The 16,252-nt window shown below is 40.7% G+C and overlaps 3 protein-coding genes across 3 annotated transcripts; 2 read left to right on the top strand and 1 right to left on the bottom strand.

Annotated features, from left to right (window-relative positions):
• Positions 1-5,368: 5,368 nt before the first annotated feature.
• LOC138602262 (chemerin-like receptor 1) lies at positions 5,369-7,147 on the top strand. Its single transcript, XM_069673708.1, has 2 exons — positions 5,369-5,496; positions 5,594-7,147. The coding sequence occupies exon 2, from the start codon at positions 5,608-5,610 to the stop codon at positions 6,643-6,645; it is 1,038 nt and encodes a 345-aa protein (XP_069529809.1). The 5' UTR covers positions 5,369-5,496; positions 5,594-5,607; the 3' UTR covers positions 6,646-7,147.
• Positions 7,148-8,142: 995 nt separating this feature from the next.
• Positions 8,143-12,548, top strand: rnf185 (ring finger protein 185). Its single transcript, XM_069673299.1, has 6 exons — positions 8,143-8,758; positions 9,577-9,595; positions 9,681-9,793; positions 10,659-10,713; positions 11,105-11,222; positions 11,314-12,548. The coding sequence occupies exons 1-6, from the start codon at positions 8,580-8,582 to the stop codon at positions 11,409-11,411; spliced, it is 582 nt and encodes a 193-aa protein (XP_069529400.1). The 5' UTR covers positions 8,143-8,579; the 3' UTR covers positions 11,412-12,548.
• LOC138601955 (uncharacterized) lies at positions 12,256-14,677 on the bottom strand. The gene is made up of 2 exons (XM_069673298.1): positions 14,534-14,677; positions 12,256-13,546 (listed from the first exon to the last, which is right to left on the bottom strand). Exons 1-2 carry the CDS (start codon positions 14,661-14,663, stop codon positions 12,858-12,860), a joined length of 819 nt encoding a protein of 272 aa, XP_069529399.1. The 5' UTR covers positions 14,664-14,677; the 3' UTR covers positions 12,256-12,857.
• Positions 14,678-16,252: the final 1,575 nt, after the last annotated feature.

Genomic DNA, 16,252 nt, shown 5'->3' with positions numbered 1-16,252 from the left:
TAACCAGTCATTTTAGATCAAAATATTTCTTTCATTTAGTTTTCGTAAGAGGCTTTGGTGAAGTGCTCACTTATACAATGATTTTCACCACATTTTACATGAGATGCGACTTGAAAATCACCAGAATTTTATTTGTGAATGTACGAAGAATCTGGTGACCGAGGCAGACTACAGCTACTGCAGTTAAACGCAGTTGTAATCGCTAGTTTAGGCATACCACTTTCAGGCAGCCTGAAGCCACAGAGCTCTTCTTTTACCCTCCTTTGCCCTTTGTGCAAGTAAAAACATCTTAAGTTCAATGCAGAAGCTTAAAGACATGGTGCTGCAGGTAATTTCTAATCTACCGCCAGTACTGTAAAAGCCACAGACATGTTAACATCGCTTGTTTTCACCCAAAAGGGGGCGTGGTCATTCTGGCAAACGGGAAGTGACGTGTGGCTGCTCTCATCTACTGAGCAGAGTGGTGGAGTGTAAAAAATTGCTGGGTGGGCATGTCCTTAAACTGTGCCAGGGGCAGGAAGTTCTGCTGTGTCTCGGGCAGATGCCCAAATAAACAATTCCTCCACTTTGTGACATCACAAAGTGAAGCGTCTTGAGAAGTCCGTCTGAAACCTGGCGTTCACAGCAGACTGCAGACATTTTTAGCAGGGGATTACTCCAACATACTTTTACCTACAGATTTGAAACTTCACCCACGTTTAGTACGGACATCCAACATTGTAAAATTATACGTCTTAAAATGTGAAACAGCATAATACCCCCTCTTTAAGATGTAGAAAACCATATCCACAGATATTTTCCATAGCAGACATTTTGAGTTACAGCAGGAAGTAAACAGGTGTATTTAATAGTTTGTGATGACGGCATTTCATTTACGTGAGCCAGTTCTGCAACAGTAACTGTGCATGCAGATAACAAATAATGAAATGTTTGGGTGCTTTATTGATCAGAAACATCTTTAATGAAATTAGTAACACCTGTGATTTGTCGACCCTAAAAGAGGTCTCATATTCAGGTTCCTAACAGCAATAAATTGGACTCAAGACAAAATATATTTAAGGATATTTTTTATTGCAGACTGTCAAGGAAGCTTTACTAAATACTTAAAAATTACACTTAAAACACATGGACCCTTTCTTTGTTTCAAGCCGCTGTGCGATATTGCATATCAAAACTTCAGTGCAAGGGGTGCAGATATATTAAGAGCAAACAGTGGGAATGCTGTCAGTTTTAAGCAACATCTCCATCACATCATTGACTCTCCTCTTCAAGCATCAAATCTTTAAATATGAAACACTCTCAAATATAAGGCTCATCTTTGTACCAACAACCCAAACAGTGTTTATATTGTGCGTTTACGTGACAGGCTAACAGTTACACTGTACGGAGTCAGAGGACCACAGACTAAGACAGGAAGCCTGGGGTGACACTGCTACACAGGGTTGACGGTGGTGTCGTCAGTATATTGGGTTTGTCTTGTCATTACTGCAGGAAGTTAAGGTGGTGATGCTGAACTACTTCTATGTGTCTTCTCAGCAGCAGGAAGCAAACAGCAGCGCCTTGCTCAGAGCGAGAGTGCTCGGCTTAAATGCTGGCCCTGGCTGCCTCCTGCTGGTCGTCATGCTGCTTGAGGCGATAGTCAGCCAGAGCAGCCTTGATGGCATCCTCAGCAAGCACTGCAGGGAGACAATTAGCGGTTTAATACATGTGTGGAGTTAGAAAATACAGAAGATCATTAAAAAGGATTGACTGAAGACTTACTAGAGCAGTGAAGCTTAACCGGTGGAAGACTGAGCTCTTTGGCAATGTCGGTGTTCTTTATCATCAGAGCCTCGTCCACCTGGAAACACAAACACACAGCTACAGTCACCACTAAAACATTTCCAGGCGATGATAAGACACAGGCAGAGCAGAATAAATAATATGAGAAGAATGTGTGCACTCACAGATTTGCCCTTCACCCACTCGGTGGCCAAAGAGCTCGAGGCGATCGCAGAACCGCAGCCAAAGGTTTTGAACCTGGCATCCACAATCTTCCCCTCGTCATCGACCTCAATCTGTCAGAATAAGAGTTTTTTTTAAGGGTTTATTTAACAGAAAAATCAGGAGAAGACTCTTAAATAATTTCATAAGACTGTGATCATGATCCAATTCTTGAAAACCGAAAGAGACCCTTTCATTTTCAGAAAAATTCAAGCTGTGTTTTCCCTTAAAAAATAAGAGGAAATGTTTTACAGCCATACACTTAATAATTTAAGACTTCAGAGTCGTCTACTTAATAAAACAAGGATGTAATGTATCAGTGCCCTGTGTGTGGCTCTTCTACGTTTTAACTGTGTTAAGGTAATTAAGTGTTAAGGGTGTAAAGGTGTAAGCCTTCCAGACTTAAGAGACAAACACACCTGCAGCTTCATTACATCTCCACAGGCTGGAGCTCCAACCAAGCCGGTCCCGACTTTCTTGGAGTGTTTGTCCAGTGAACCCACATTTCTCGGGTTCTCATAGTGATCCACCACCTTCAGGAGGAAAAGAAAGGAAGCATTGTGTGAGGGAGGAAAAACAATGTGTCAAATGACATTCAGCAATACTGGAATTAATGTGATGAAGTAAAACAATAGCAACATCCGGAGTATTTTAGAAAAAGGAATGTCTCTCGAATTTTTGAGCATCACTGTTACACAACGACAGGTTTGTACCGTTACGTAAGAGACGTAGAAATAAACAGATTAGCACCGGATTTCATTGTCACTGTTACAGAGTCCTGCATCCTGCCTCCCTTCCCCCCTCGCTGCTGCTGAGTCACTGTGACCAAACAATTTGAGGGGAGCATGAACACTGATGAATACGTCAAAAATAATGAATAAAAACACATCACACATGTGATTTAAAATTGTAGTTTGCTTGTTCTTAAAATTGACTCTTCCACTTATGTAAAAACCTTTCGGCTTCAAAACTACATCTAAGTTAATGGATAATGATTTAAAAAAGGTGTCTTTATGTTCTTACAGCTTTTTAAGATCTTCAAACCAAAACAGATACATAACTGTCTGGCCCCGATGGGATGTCAGGTGTTAAGATAGCCCACTGTTGCACTGCGTCACACCCAAAAAAAGCCCTTAATAAAAGGTATATTCTATTTAAAACGAATCAAACATTAAGAGAGCATCTCTGTTTACCAGCATGATCCAACAAGAATTGAATGTGTCATTGATTCTTACGGTCATAACCCTGTTTGCATCTGTTGCAAACACGTTGCATCAGTCACATCACCCTTTCAAACACATCTGAGTAAGACTGCGATGGTAAAAGCTGAAAGATGCTGCCTCCTCAAAAGAAAGATGATAAAATAACTCCACAGGTAGAAGAGAATATTAACAGGTTTCTTCTGCTTTGTGCTCCTTCACCCTATTGAACACTCATTAAGCCTATTAATCTGATGTAATTCAAGTATTAAAGCTGTTGCAGTGGCCAACTGAGGGGCAGATTAGTGACGCTAATTTAGTCCTCAATTTGTTAGCTCTCTAGAATGAACCAGTTTTATAATGTTAAATTAAGATAGTTTAGTCCATTTTGTCTCTTACAAAGTAGGTATTTCTAAAGCACACCATATATTAACTCATTTTTGCTGGTTAACCCTGGCTAGCTACGTGGTTAACCACCTCAGTCACTAAACCAGAACCATGTAACCACAGCTACTTGTGATGCTCTTTTTATGACCACTCAAGGCTATTGGTAATGTTTGTAAACATTAGCCAAACCTGCTAGTAGGATGTTGCCTCCTTTAGCCAAGCTTTAATAGAAAAGTATTTTTTACCTTCTTGTGGTAGCAGCACTGAGTGATGAACTCCGGAGCAGAGAGCCTCCTGGTGACGAAAGCCAGAGGACTGAGACACTTGTTCGCAACGGTACCCGCCATGTTCACAGATCGAGGGGGAATGGCGCAGTTTCGAAGAGGAGAGCAGCTTCTAGTTAGAAACAGAGTCCAGTACGTCACTGACAGTGGGAGGGGCTACGCTAGTTACATCTGCGCATGTACAGTTGAGGTAAACCAGTGCAGGGCAGTATTTCCATGGTGAACATCCTTTAGCATTTTCTGTGAAGGAGGGCTGAAACTTTACACTTGGTATTATTTATCCTTGTTTATTTAAATACTTAATTACTTCTAATGTCCAGCTTTCACAATTAAACTTAAGTAAAACATTTAACAAAAAGGGAACAACTTTATAATGTTGGGCTTCGAATTTGGTTAAAATCTATTTTATGAATCCATAATTTCCTAAAAGATAATTCACTCGTTTTTTTTGGATAGAATGACCCAACTTTATAATAACTAAAAATAATATTAAACCAATTAAATACATAGTGTAACTGAGGCCAGCAGAAGATGTAAAAACATACATGTGAAGAATTATGTTTAAATAAATAAAATATTAATCATAGACTATTAGATAGAAGTTCTAGTTATTTCACGTAAATAAAAAACCTAAAAAGGATTATCTTATCTTATCAGATCTTGTCTTAAACCTCTAGATCAGTAACGTTTTTTTGTTACTTGCATTTTAGTATTTTGTGCATTGTACTTTTCCTGAGTTAATAACATACTACCTTTATAAATCTTAGTGTTTGCTTGTTTAACCAGATTTGTAGGTAAGGTGCCTGATATTTGTTTATTCTTCAAAAATATCACACTCAGCTTTTTCTTTCTGTTACACAACAGCATCATATGATTTTTTAGGGAACTGCACCTACTTACAACAACACTGCATGTCAAATGTGACACGAGAGGTTGAATTGCTTAATAAATTAGCAGAATCTGACTAACGTGGGCATTTGATATTTGACGTAAGCAGGCATTGGTTTGAATTGTGGGCCTTCAGAATGAAAAATGTCTCAGGTCTAGTGTGTACACATGAACGTGTTTACAGATTCCTTTACCAGGATGACAACAAACACTACCACTGTTTCCTGGCTTTCTTCTATGTATGTGTTTTTGATGAGGTGTTTTATTTGATAGAGGGAAATGGCTATTTTTTTAAAATTGGGAGTCACCCATGACCTTAGTTTTGCAAACCGTGCAGTTTTGGTTAAAAGGCCTTTAGTCACACCCTTGGTTATGAAATGTGAGTTGGTGGTTTGTGTTGCTGCGTCAAAGGGGATCTCCTTTATGAGATTGCATGAGTTTACTTATAATCTGTTGCAAGACTTGAAAAATCAATTTAAAAGCACGAAAAATAACTTTAAGAAGTTTTTTGGTTATTTTCACCTCTGTGACCATTTAAAGCTCTCAACTTCTTCAAAATGGTCTCGCCCACGAACAGATATTGGTAAGTGAGAGGAGGGCAGACTCAGTTGTTCCATGACTGATCACACTGACAGATATTTTTTGTAACCAGTGTCAGCAACACTATCCAGGAAACAGAAGTGAGAAGTGAGACCAACCAAAGGAAGCAGGGCAGAAGGCACTTTTCACTGACTGCCGTCACATCGACAGATAAGGTGATTACTTTTATACTCCAAACTTAACAATATTTGCTTAAATTAGGCTCTGTTTTGTAGTTGTTTATAAAGAAGGTCACTGTGCTTCACATTTCAGGTAAAGAAACCATCATGGCAGTGGATTATGTTGACTATGTCGACTACATTCCAAGCAACGACACAGAGGACAGCTCCAGCACCGCAGGATCTATAAATTTCAACAGTTCCCAATCTACATATTTGACTCCTCTTCGGGTAGCGTTTAATATCATCATATCTGTTATCGGCCTTGGGGGAAATTCCTTAGTGATCTGGATCTGCGGATGGAAAATGAAAAGAACTGTCATCACCACTTGGTACATCAGTTTGGCCATTTCAGACTTATTGTTCTGTGCCTTTTTGCCGCTGGAAGTCTTCTACATGATCACCTCGCACTGGCCTTTTGGGCAGGTGTTGTGCAAGCTCACATCCTCCGCCCTGTTTCTCAACATGTACAGCAGCGTCTTCCTGTTGGTTCTGATCAGCTTGGATCGCTGCATAATGGTCTCGTTTCCTGTGTGGTCACAGAACCATCGGACAGTGCGGAAAGCTCGTGCAATCGTCCTCTTCATGTGGCTCCTTTCTGCTCTCCTGACGCTGCCTTCGCTGATCTTTAAGCAGATCATCATCAACGGTTCAGTCACTGAGTGCTACACAAACTACAAGGGCCAGTCCTGGCACAGAGCGGTGGTTCTGACCAGGTTCATCTGTGGGTTCCTGATTCCTTTCCTGATGATCGTGTTCTGCTGCTCGGTGCTTGGCATCAAGCTGAGTCGTTTGACCTTAAGGTCAACAAAGCCTTACAAAGTCATGGTGGCGCTCATCCTGTCGTTTTTCTGCTGCTGGGTTCCCTATCATAGCTTCGTTCTCATAGAGCTGGACCTGGAGAACCACAGCCTGGATGTGCTTCAAACCGGCCTGAAGGTGGGGGCAACGCTGGCTTCAGCAAACAGCTTCATATCTCCAGTTCTCTATGTGTTCATCGGTAATGACTTTAAAAAAATCCTGAAGAGGTCTTTGACATCAAGGATAGAGGAGGCCATGGCGGAGGATTTCCGTACAGGTGGTCTCAATCGCTCAAGGTCCAAGTCAATGGAAGTTATTCAGAATCAAATTCAACCTTTGAAATGAGGACAAGGAGTGTTTCACAGGGCAGAGTATTGTTACCGAGCGGGGTAATAATGGCAGAATCAAGTCTGGGCATGTTTAACCTTTTATAGGCTACATGCACACAGGCTACTGTTTTTGCATGTGTGTATGGCTGATTTATTTATCATGATGAAACCTTTGGTTTTTAGCATTATCTCACTTTTGCACAACACAGTGATCTCATTTGGTTATTTGGACTATGTCTTCTGTCCTTGACCTGAAAAATCTTTAATTACTCTTATTTTTTATTTGTGTTTTTGAGTTGTTTTGTTTGCAAAAAAACCTCAATGTTCACTATGTGGGATGGGATAAAGTCTTTTAAATTCATTTAAATTCAACCTTTATAATATATTAAAATGTTGATAAGAAATGTGTCTTTACTATAATGTCTACAGAATTTTTTTTATTAAGTTACATTGTTGTAACTTCTCTCTGCAGTGTTATTGAAATGTCAACTTCCCTTTGATTTATTGTAGCCCTATTAGCAAGAAGTACTGTTGTATTCTATTGTTGTGTTTGTTTGTTTCAAAGTTAATAAAACTTGTAAGAACCTGCTCTTACTAGTGTTTCTCTTTTAACAAATCCAATCCAAAGAGAAAGGAGTATAGCTCACGGTAACAATCAGCTCCTCTGGGTCTTTTAGATTGTTGTTTTGGTTTTGGGCAGGCAGATCTTTCCTGTGAAAAAGCTCTGACTGGCTGTACAAGCAGCTCAGAACCAAATGGTAGACAGATAAAAATAGCTAGCTGGTGAACACAATGAAGGTTTTAGCAGCATTTTCCCAGGTGGTGAAAGTTAAAAAAGGAGCTAGACTAGCCGGGACTGAATTATACTTTTGCCAAGTGTAAAAAAGGAAACTGTTTTCTAAAATGTCCCCTCTAGCTTAAATCAAAAGGTGATCATGTCCGTGTTGTGTTTACCTCTTATTGCAATATCCTGATGTGGCCAAAAGAGCAATTGATTACCATCTCCAAAAGCAGCTGATGCGATGTTGCTGGGCCTTCGTGTCGTGGGCACCTGAAAGGCATTGCTGAGGGCAACAAAATCCCAGAACACTTTAGCCACGCCCCCCAGTACAGCACGTTATTATGTACTGTCAAAAGTATGAGGCTGAGAGAAGGGTATTGCAAATGAGGCTGGGGGAAATTAAGATTTACATGATATTTTACAAAAGAATCCTGGTGTTAATGTTATAGATTTTTGTTACAGTCTCTAAAAAGGACTAATTTGAAAGCGAGAATATCATTCATTTAATTTATTTATATTTTGTCTGTTTAATTTTATTTATTTCTGAGATAGTTAATAGCCTGTAAAAAACATAGACTGTATAAATAAGGTGAAAACCCGATCCACGCTCCAGTCCAGCTGGTGGCGGTAATGGCGGTAATGCACCATGCAGTTGTTTGCCAACCGCCAATAAAACAAAAAGAAGAAGAAGAAGAAGAAGCCACGCCCCCTCCTCTCCAGGATCCACTACCGGTTGGTGCTGCTGCGGATGTGTGATGCAACCAGCTGTAAGGATATTTTCTCAACTTCTCTCAACAAGTTTTGCTTTTTTAGGTTACAAAGTTACTGTCTTAACGACAGGCTAGATAAACGCTTTAGTGTTGTATTCTTAGTACGTGGTTAATCCGTGAGACAGTCAAACTGTCTGCTTTCCTCAGTCTTCTCGCTAGCTAACGTTAGCAGCCCCGTAACGACACTGCTCTACATGGGAGCGAGCTGCAACCGGTCGATTCTCTCCGATTTAACTCCTGTTTTAAGAGTTATTATTGCCAAGCTCAGTCTATCGTCTTTGCCTCTTTGTAACCTACAACCCCCCACCCACTGGGCCTCCATATGAACTTAATTTGAAACGCTGGGTGCCCGCGGAGTCACCCTACCTGAACCTTGTTGTTGACTGGATCTATCTTTAAATGGCCACCGCTGCCCCCCCTCCAGCCGCTGGCTCAGCTGCGGCCACTGAAAACCAAAGTCCCGGATCCAGCAGCTCGACTGCGGCCGACAGTGGTAACCAGGACAGCACTTTCGAGTGTAATATCTGTCTGGACACCGCCAAGGATGCAGTGATCAGTCTGTGTGGACACCTCTTCTGGTAATAACTACTGTTTATACCTCATGTGTTTAAAGTTTTTTTTTAATTGTAAGCCTCTTTAGTCAAGGTATTAAGACAACAGGCAGGCAGACCAGATCCGGATTAATCAAGCTAATCTTACTTTTCATGTTCTTGAACAAGAGGTGATCTTGGTATAAACCTGTTTATTAGAATACACACTGTAGCCCGGTTAAGCTTTGAAAACAAATATTTATAACCAGCAACACCATCATCACTTGTATTGATATCATTTTTACTGTAAGGAAGAAATAATGTTGGTCTCTATTTTAAGACAATAGCCATGCTTTTAAAGCAGAGCCTGTTCTGCATTTACATAAAGACATTTGTAGAAATGCAGAAAATAACAAAGTATTCTTGACAAAAACACACACATGCTGCTCTATGAAGTATTTACAATAGTGTAGTCTATCAATAAAAGCTTGGAGGTGCCAGTTTACAGTATTGGGCAAAGTAAACATGTAGGCCTATCTATTTTTGTAATCCTGTTCCTTCTACAAACACTTTCCAGGCTCTGTATTCACATATAATGCTAGCGGATCAGTAGCAGGTGGTCTGATATCAGTGGTGGCAGTGCCAATTTAGTTATTCATTACCAAAGAGGAGATAAATCCCAAAGCAGGAAGCCATTTCTTTTCTTTTGACACCTCTTTGGCATTTGAGCTCACCCCAAACATTCATAAGTGAAGTAAAGAAAATGACACAGAATATGTGGATTCAATTGTTTAAATTTGTACTAATACATCTCTTCCCTGTTGAATCACCTCAACCCTCATTTCACTGCACCTCCTCTCCATCAGTTGGCCTTGTTTGCATCAGGTAAGCTGAACCTATCTCTCCCTTTTCACTATTATCTGACTGATGAAGACAGCCAGGTCCTAAATATCTCTTTCTCTTCATGCAGTGGTTGGAGACACGACCCAACAGACAAGTGTGTCCAGTATGTAAAGCTGGCATCAGTCGGGACAAAGTTATCCCCTTATATGGGCGTGGAAGCACAGGTCAACAAGACCCCAGGTTGGTGCCTTTGAGTCATATTACTAAAGGTCAGCTGACTATAAAGTTCATGTGTTGTGTAAACACAATAGTTCCCAGCGTTCTCCAAAGGTAAGCATGTTCTGGTGTAGAGTAATCTCTATTTACAGATTCCACTTAGAAAGTTAGAATCTGTAGGCAAGGACGTGGATTTCCGGGACAGCAAGTATTCTCATTTCCGTACTGTACTACGTTTGTAGTCCGAGTATTATTGACCAATCACGTATCAGCAGGCTGTGGCGAATGCAGGAAAAACAGTCCGTGAAGAGAGCAAAAGCAGGAGGAACTTAATGTGCCGTAATGACATCCTGGCTCCTATCAGCGGCTATCTGACAACGATTTAACTTCTTATTAATCTCTATAAACAGACATCTGCATGCTAACAGCTAACAATCTGTTTCAGATATAAACTTCAACTTGAGATAAATTCCCTGATGCTGGGTCACGAAAGCTGTTCAGCGTTCAGATTTTCTGACTTTCTCGAATGCATCCAAAATGATCGATCCGATCTCCGTTCAACAAATGAGCATTTTAAAAGTAGTTTTCTTCTCCTCTTGAGGATAGACCTGACAGAACTTAATTTTTACTGTATCATGATATTGAAATTTCAGCAAATGTGAGACCCGTTAATTAAAGTAAATCACGAGAAAACGGGTTCTTTTTCTGTGAACTATGCAGCACGCAGAAAAAGGAAGTCGTTTATCGCTAACTGCAGATCGCCATCAGACCATAGCCGATGGGATCCGAGATTGGGTGTAGAGTCATGATGCGACTTAAATGCGACTAATGTATAAACAGTAAAGATGCGTGTAAAGGTGGCTTTACAAAATCTGGTTTTGTTTTACAGAGAAAGAACTCCCCCTCGACCGCAAGGACAAAGGCCTGAGCCAGAAAACCGTGGCGTAAGTAGCATTTAAATATATACTTATATTATATATATATAATATTTGCATCATGATAACAGAATATCCAATTACTAACGTGTCAGGCAGCTGCACTGTACGTCGAGTAACTTTCCTCTTTAATGATGAAACTTTAACATAGGATGATGTAGGTGCTGTAGAGCAAGAGTGTGCTTTATTCATTGACAAAAGGACACTTCCCTCTGGGATCTATTAAGAATGAAGCATTGAGGTGCAAAGACATCTCTTGAGAATGATCTCAAATATGACCGGCTGTTGCGTCACATCTCACTTTCTGTATCTTTAAACTGTAGCACAGATATTTTGAATACTTGGCTCAGCAGGAAAATACACACGTCTCAATGTTATGAATGGACTGCATGCTTCACAGGGCTTTCAAGGGTTCGGCTTCGGAGATGGAGGTTTCCAAATGTCATTCGGAATCGGTGCCTTTCCATTTGGTATTTTTGCTACAGCTTTCAACATCAACGACGGGCGACCTCCTCCAGGTATTTCAATTTTACACACTTCACCGTGACCTCTCTGTGTGCGTTATCGACACAGTATCAAATACATTCTGTTTTACATTTTCCCAAACAGCAGCCCCCGGGACGCCGCAGCACATGGATGAACAGTTTCTGTCTCGACTCTTCCTGTTCGTCGCTCTGGTCATTATGTTTTGGCTGCTGATTGCATAGTTGCAATGGAAGGACAACATCTTGGGCTAACCCAGAAGACATCATCCTCATGGTTTGAACTAAATTGATTCTGCCTTCACACGTTTGTCGGCTCCTTGAGTATTTTTTTTCTCCTCTTGACACAAAGGCATGATTTAAATAAGTGTCACAAAGAACAACATCTTTTACGGTGAGCCGCATTACCTTGGTTGCGAAATGTTTCATCAAAGGTTAAGTAGTGCTTCAGTCTTTGTGACCTTCTGTTTGTATCAGTTATTTTAAGTGTTAGTTTTTAATAAGACACAGAAGGAGGTTTTTCAGGTGAGAGAAAGTGGAAGAGATTTTTCTCTGTGCTCCTTTTTCTTTTTTTAGTTTTGCTTTGTTACTGAAGCCGTATTTAAAGATACACTCTGCTAAACAAAACAAGATCACCAGCTTTCTCTGCCAACTAACTTTTTACATCCAATCCAATGTGTTTCCTTTCAGCCTATCTCTGGCCACAGATGTCCTACTTGATCCCTATAAACTTTTGAGGCAGCCAGTAAGTCAGCCCTACCGTTACTGACTGGTCATAAAAAAAAAGGCACAGGTGTTTCTAATCAAACATTAATAATGGCTCTTTTCTATTCAAGTTTCCCAATCAGCAGCGATCATTATTTTGGTCATTTACACCTGTGCTTTTCCCACTGCTACCTGTCAAAGGGCCTGTTCAGACAGGCCTGCATTCATTTCAATTATTGCAAATAATTCTGCTGACGTTCACCCTGATTACTGGCATGTGCTTGCTCCACATTTCTGTTCCCTTATAGATACTCATAATGTTTTATTTATGTTAAACATGATTTAACAAAGGAGGCATCTCATCTGGAAATGTACAAAAATCACAAACAAATCAAAACAATGTCACGTTTTATTTTTATTTTTCTGGTAATTAAAGCGATTTGTTGATGCATGTTAGCAGTTTAAAGCAGAATTTATGAAACAGTGTTTCTTTCCAATTTGGAAAGTCTTTAATTTCTGAATATCGTTGTAATTTAAAATGTAAAATACTGTAGATTAATACGGAGTAAAAATGAACAGTTGTTGGTTGAATATAAACCACTTTTCTAAGTGTGAATTCACTCTATTGACAGTAAAGTTATGTAAATAAAGATGTTAATCAGAGTCTCTGTGTTGTTCTGTGTATGTAGAAATCTATAATGGCTTCTGTCTTGTGTTAAGTCTTAACTCAGCTTCTTAAAATGCAAATAATCAGCCACCACACCTGTATGGTGGGGAAAAATGTAACTACTGAGCTCTGTTGAAAATATTTAATGACTCTTCATTGTTAATTTTTTCACATGAAAAAATTGATAAACTTTAAATTCAACCACTTTGTGGTGCAAAAAACAAAACAGATATTTTTATCATTCTGTGGAAAAGCTTTTTAGAAAACAAAGTAAAGTAGAAAAACGGAGTCAATTCGTTTTAATCCTGCGCTTCGGTCTCCCGTTGTTTGTCTTGAGATTCTGGCTGTGAAATGTTAAACTCTGCTTCATACATAATCTGCTGGATCTTTATTTTTGTCTCACATCTTTTCTGTGGAGCAAGTCGCTTCAGAGCGGGGACGAAGCTCAGCAGAAACAGTTCGTCCTCGTCCCGCGGCCTGTTGGGAAACGAGGTGCCATTGTCTTTTACCAGCCACTTTGTCGGGGATGTTTGGGAAGAGTTAACTGAGAACGAGTCCGGCATAAGGCGCCGTTTTCGTCCTGTTTTGCTGAAGGTGGAGACCTGGTTGCCTGACGGCATCTTTGACACCACACCCAGCTGGGAAACCTGTGTGTCTTGAGGCACTGAAGGAAGCTGTGTCACATACGCCACCTGTGGCTTGATATCCTGTTGACTCGCAGACTTCGATGACTTGACTCCCTCAGACGATGCAGTTTCTCCCTCCGGGCTGCCAGACTCGTCAAGATTGTCGTGGTCATCGTCATTATTGCTCGAGATGTCTGCCCCTCCGCTCCTTGACCCAGCGAAGGGTGCAATGAAATTCATGAGTTGTCTGTATTTCCATCTACTTTGAAAGACCTCCCCTTGCTTCTTGCTTTTGTTCTCCATTCGGATTTCCTTCAGGTACCTGTCTCTCATGTTCTTCCATTTTCTTTTACACTCCTCAGCTGGAAAAATAAAACATATAAGTGTAAGGAGCAAAAAATGACACAAAAACTGTGCTGACTTAGAATGCACAGGAATGAGGGAGAATGATATTGACAACAAAGATGAAGCAGTCTGCAACCTGAGCATGCACAAAGTAAAAAGTAAAGTTAAAAAAACAAATGCATTAAATGAACTATATAATAGGACAAATAAAAGCAGCAACACCTTGGAATGTGTAAATTAATGTAAAATTGGTTGCAGATCTATTATAATTGATTGCTTTAAATAATATAGATATACATAATAAAGTAGCCAGGGAGTTTATTATGCATGTACCGTGTATAATGAGGTATTAAAACAGCAATACACAATTAATTTAATTGTTATGCTATAATTATACATCTGTAGAAAGTTAGACAGGAGTTGTCTGAAGGTAATTGCTATATCATGTTTGAAGGTCATCGTTAGTTCATCTGTGTGAACCTTTCATGTCGCACCGTCAGTCCGTGCTCTGACATGTTCTATCAAACAGACCGAGGTGCTGCTGCTGCCGCCGACGTCTCCACGAGACTTCGAGAAGCTTTCGGTTTTCATGCAGCACGCGGTGTTTAACGAGCGAGACGAAAAGCACGCGGTTCGGTAAAGACAGCGAGTCCGTGACGCTGAGCATGTTTCTTCCTCAGCCGTGCCGTGTTGGTCACGCGGCTGGCGGCGCAGTGGAAGAGCCGGACCGTGCCGTTCAGTGCTGCGCGGCCTACGGATTGCAAGCTGCGGCTGCTACCGCTAGCACGGTGCGCGCGGCTGCTTCCCCACCGCCATGATGCGCCCGCGCGGTTAAAAAAAGAGAGGCGACAAATTGTCCGCAAGAGACATGTGGAACTCCTCTATCTACCAGAAACCCTGTTTTCTAATTTCAGGTTGTTCATTCGCCCACACCAACATCCGCAACGCGTATACGAATTTGCAATAAAGTTGTGTTTAACACAAAATAATTATGAAACACTCACATGTAAGACCCAGCATCAAACCGATGTTTCTCCAAGCGTTCCCCCGACTTTCCGTGCAGCGATAATTCGGCAAAGTGACATTGTACAGCTCCGGACAATTAAATACAGCCAATATTAACTTATCGTCCATTTTGCCCCAGTGCTCTGCTGCCTGTGCTGCGCGGACGCGGAAGCGGCAGTCTTCTCCCGCCTTTTCCGCCCAGCTGCTGCTGGGCAAACGCGAGTTATCGCGAGTGGCGAGCTGCCTGCCGCGCTGTGTCGCTCTGCCGTTCAACGGTGGGCATTGTAGTCTTTTGTCACTGGGGGGCGCACGACTCTGCACTGGCCTCTATTACTGCCCTGCCTTACTGAGGGGTTAAAATACAATTCATGTGTTGTTCTTGTTTTTTATTTCTGCCATGATCCTGGTTTCTTCTGAAAGGAAAATATTTTGTAGTTTAAATTCCTACCATAAAACAGAATTCATGTAACCCAGAACCAAAACGCACAAACAAACTATAAACATGAATGAAAGAAACAAGATAATACTTTTTGATGATCCAGAGAGGAATTCAAACATATTCCACAAGTGTTTCCCCACCTTCTTTAATTTTGTAGTTCTCTATTGTACACACTGCTTTTACAATGTCCATATTTAGGATCCTTAAGTTGTTTTCAATAGATAAAAGAGGATAATGTATTTCTGTTTCACAAGTGTATGGTTGTTTTTTCTTTTTCTTTTAATATTGACTTGACTTTTTTTTTAATATTCAGCATTTCTTTCTGTAGAATACCTCATAGCACCATTTGCTTTGAAAAAACAGCCCAATGTGAAGGAGAAACTAACATCCGCCTATTGAAATGGAATTCAATGCATCAAAAGATGATTTAAACTACAAAAGGAGAATCTAAAATGTGGATTATACATACATACTGCCGTCCGACTACTCTTTCTCCATTCTGTTTTGACCACGCAAAATATACATGAAATAACTGAAGCCTACATGGTGACACTGAAGCCAGTCAAATTGAACAACAATTCCCAGAGCTAATTTTCAGATTCCAGGGGAGAGATGTTAGAAAAAAACATCATGTTGAAATTTACACTGCTATTAGTCATGGGGTGTCTGCAACCGCAGGGTGGTTTTCTTGGTTCCTCTCAGTTCCCTGGGGTCTCTTCTGAGCCTTCAACAGTTTGCTGTGTTTCCCTGATCGAGCTCACACACAAGCAACTCTGCAGAAAGCCCAAAGAGGAAGGTCGGTTCTCTACGTGGTCACAGCTGCAATCTCAGCTTCCCCAGGAGGCTCTAGGCCCCGGTCCAGCAGCAAACAGAGACATTGAGCTTTTTTTACATGAGTAATCTGATACCTTTATAAACACACCATTTGTAATCCAATGTCTCCTGTCTGCCTGAGTTTGAATATCAGCTCCCACACACCTGCTATTAAAGACACGTCTGATCCAAGCAAACAACTAAAGGGCAAATTAGTCAGCGATAGAGAAGTGATTCTCACACGTCAGCAGCATCGGAATAATAACAGCTCTGCATCATAACCGTGTAATATTTTCCGGATTTCAAAATAAAGCATCACACTGGGGTGTACGGCAGCAAAGCAGTGCAATATCTGGACATGCTTTATTGTCTTTTATGCAACAGTTCTGACCAAGTAATATGATTGGATAAGAGGCATTCCATGAGTGCTGATATAGAGTATAACATCACTGGGATTTTTCACTCT

The sequence above is a fragment of the Semicossyphus pulcher genome, unplaced genomic scaffold, assembly GCF_022749685.1.
Source record: "Semicossyphus pulcher isolate SPU_LCO1_2020_fin unplaced genomic scaffold, fSemPul1.0.p SCAF_22, whole genome shotgun sequence".
In the NCBI taxonomy this organism is placed as follows: domain Eukaryota; kingdom Metazoa; phylum Chordata; class Actinopteri; order Labriformes; family Labridae; genus Semicossyphus; species Semicossyphus pulcher.
The sequence above is the reverse complement of the archived record's forward strand: the minus strand, read 5'-3'. Positions and strand labels throughout refer to the sequence as shown.

Coding starts and splice junctions, on each gene's coding strand:
- LOC138602262 (XM_069673708.1), top strand. CDS start 5,608: ATGGCAGTGGATTATGTTGACTATGTCGACTACATTCCAAGCAACGAC.
- LOC138601955 (XM_069673298.1), bottom strand. CDS start 14,663: ATGGACGATAAGTTAATATTGGCTGTATTTAATTGTCCGGAGCTGTAC. Junction 13,547..14,533: donor TTTGATGCTGGGTCTTACAT/GTGAGTGTTTCA, acceptor TTATTTTTCCAG/CTGAGGAGTGTAAAAGAAAA.
- rnf185 (XM_069673299.1), top strand. CDS start 8,580: ATGGCCACCGCTGCCCCCCCTCCAGCCGCTGGCTCAGCTGCGGCCACT. Junction 9,794..10,658: donor ACAGGTCAACAAGACCCCAG/GTTGGTGCCTTT, acceptor TTTGTTTTACAG/AGAAAGAACTCCCCCTCGAC. Junction 10,714..11,104: donor CTGAGCCAGAAAACCGTGGC/GTAAGTAGCATT, acceptor CATGCTTCACAG/GGCTTTCAAGGGTTCGGCTT.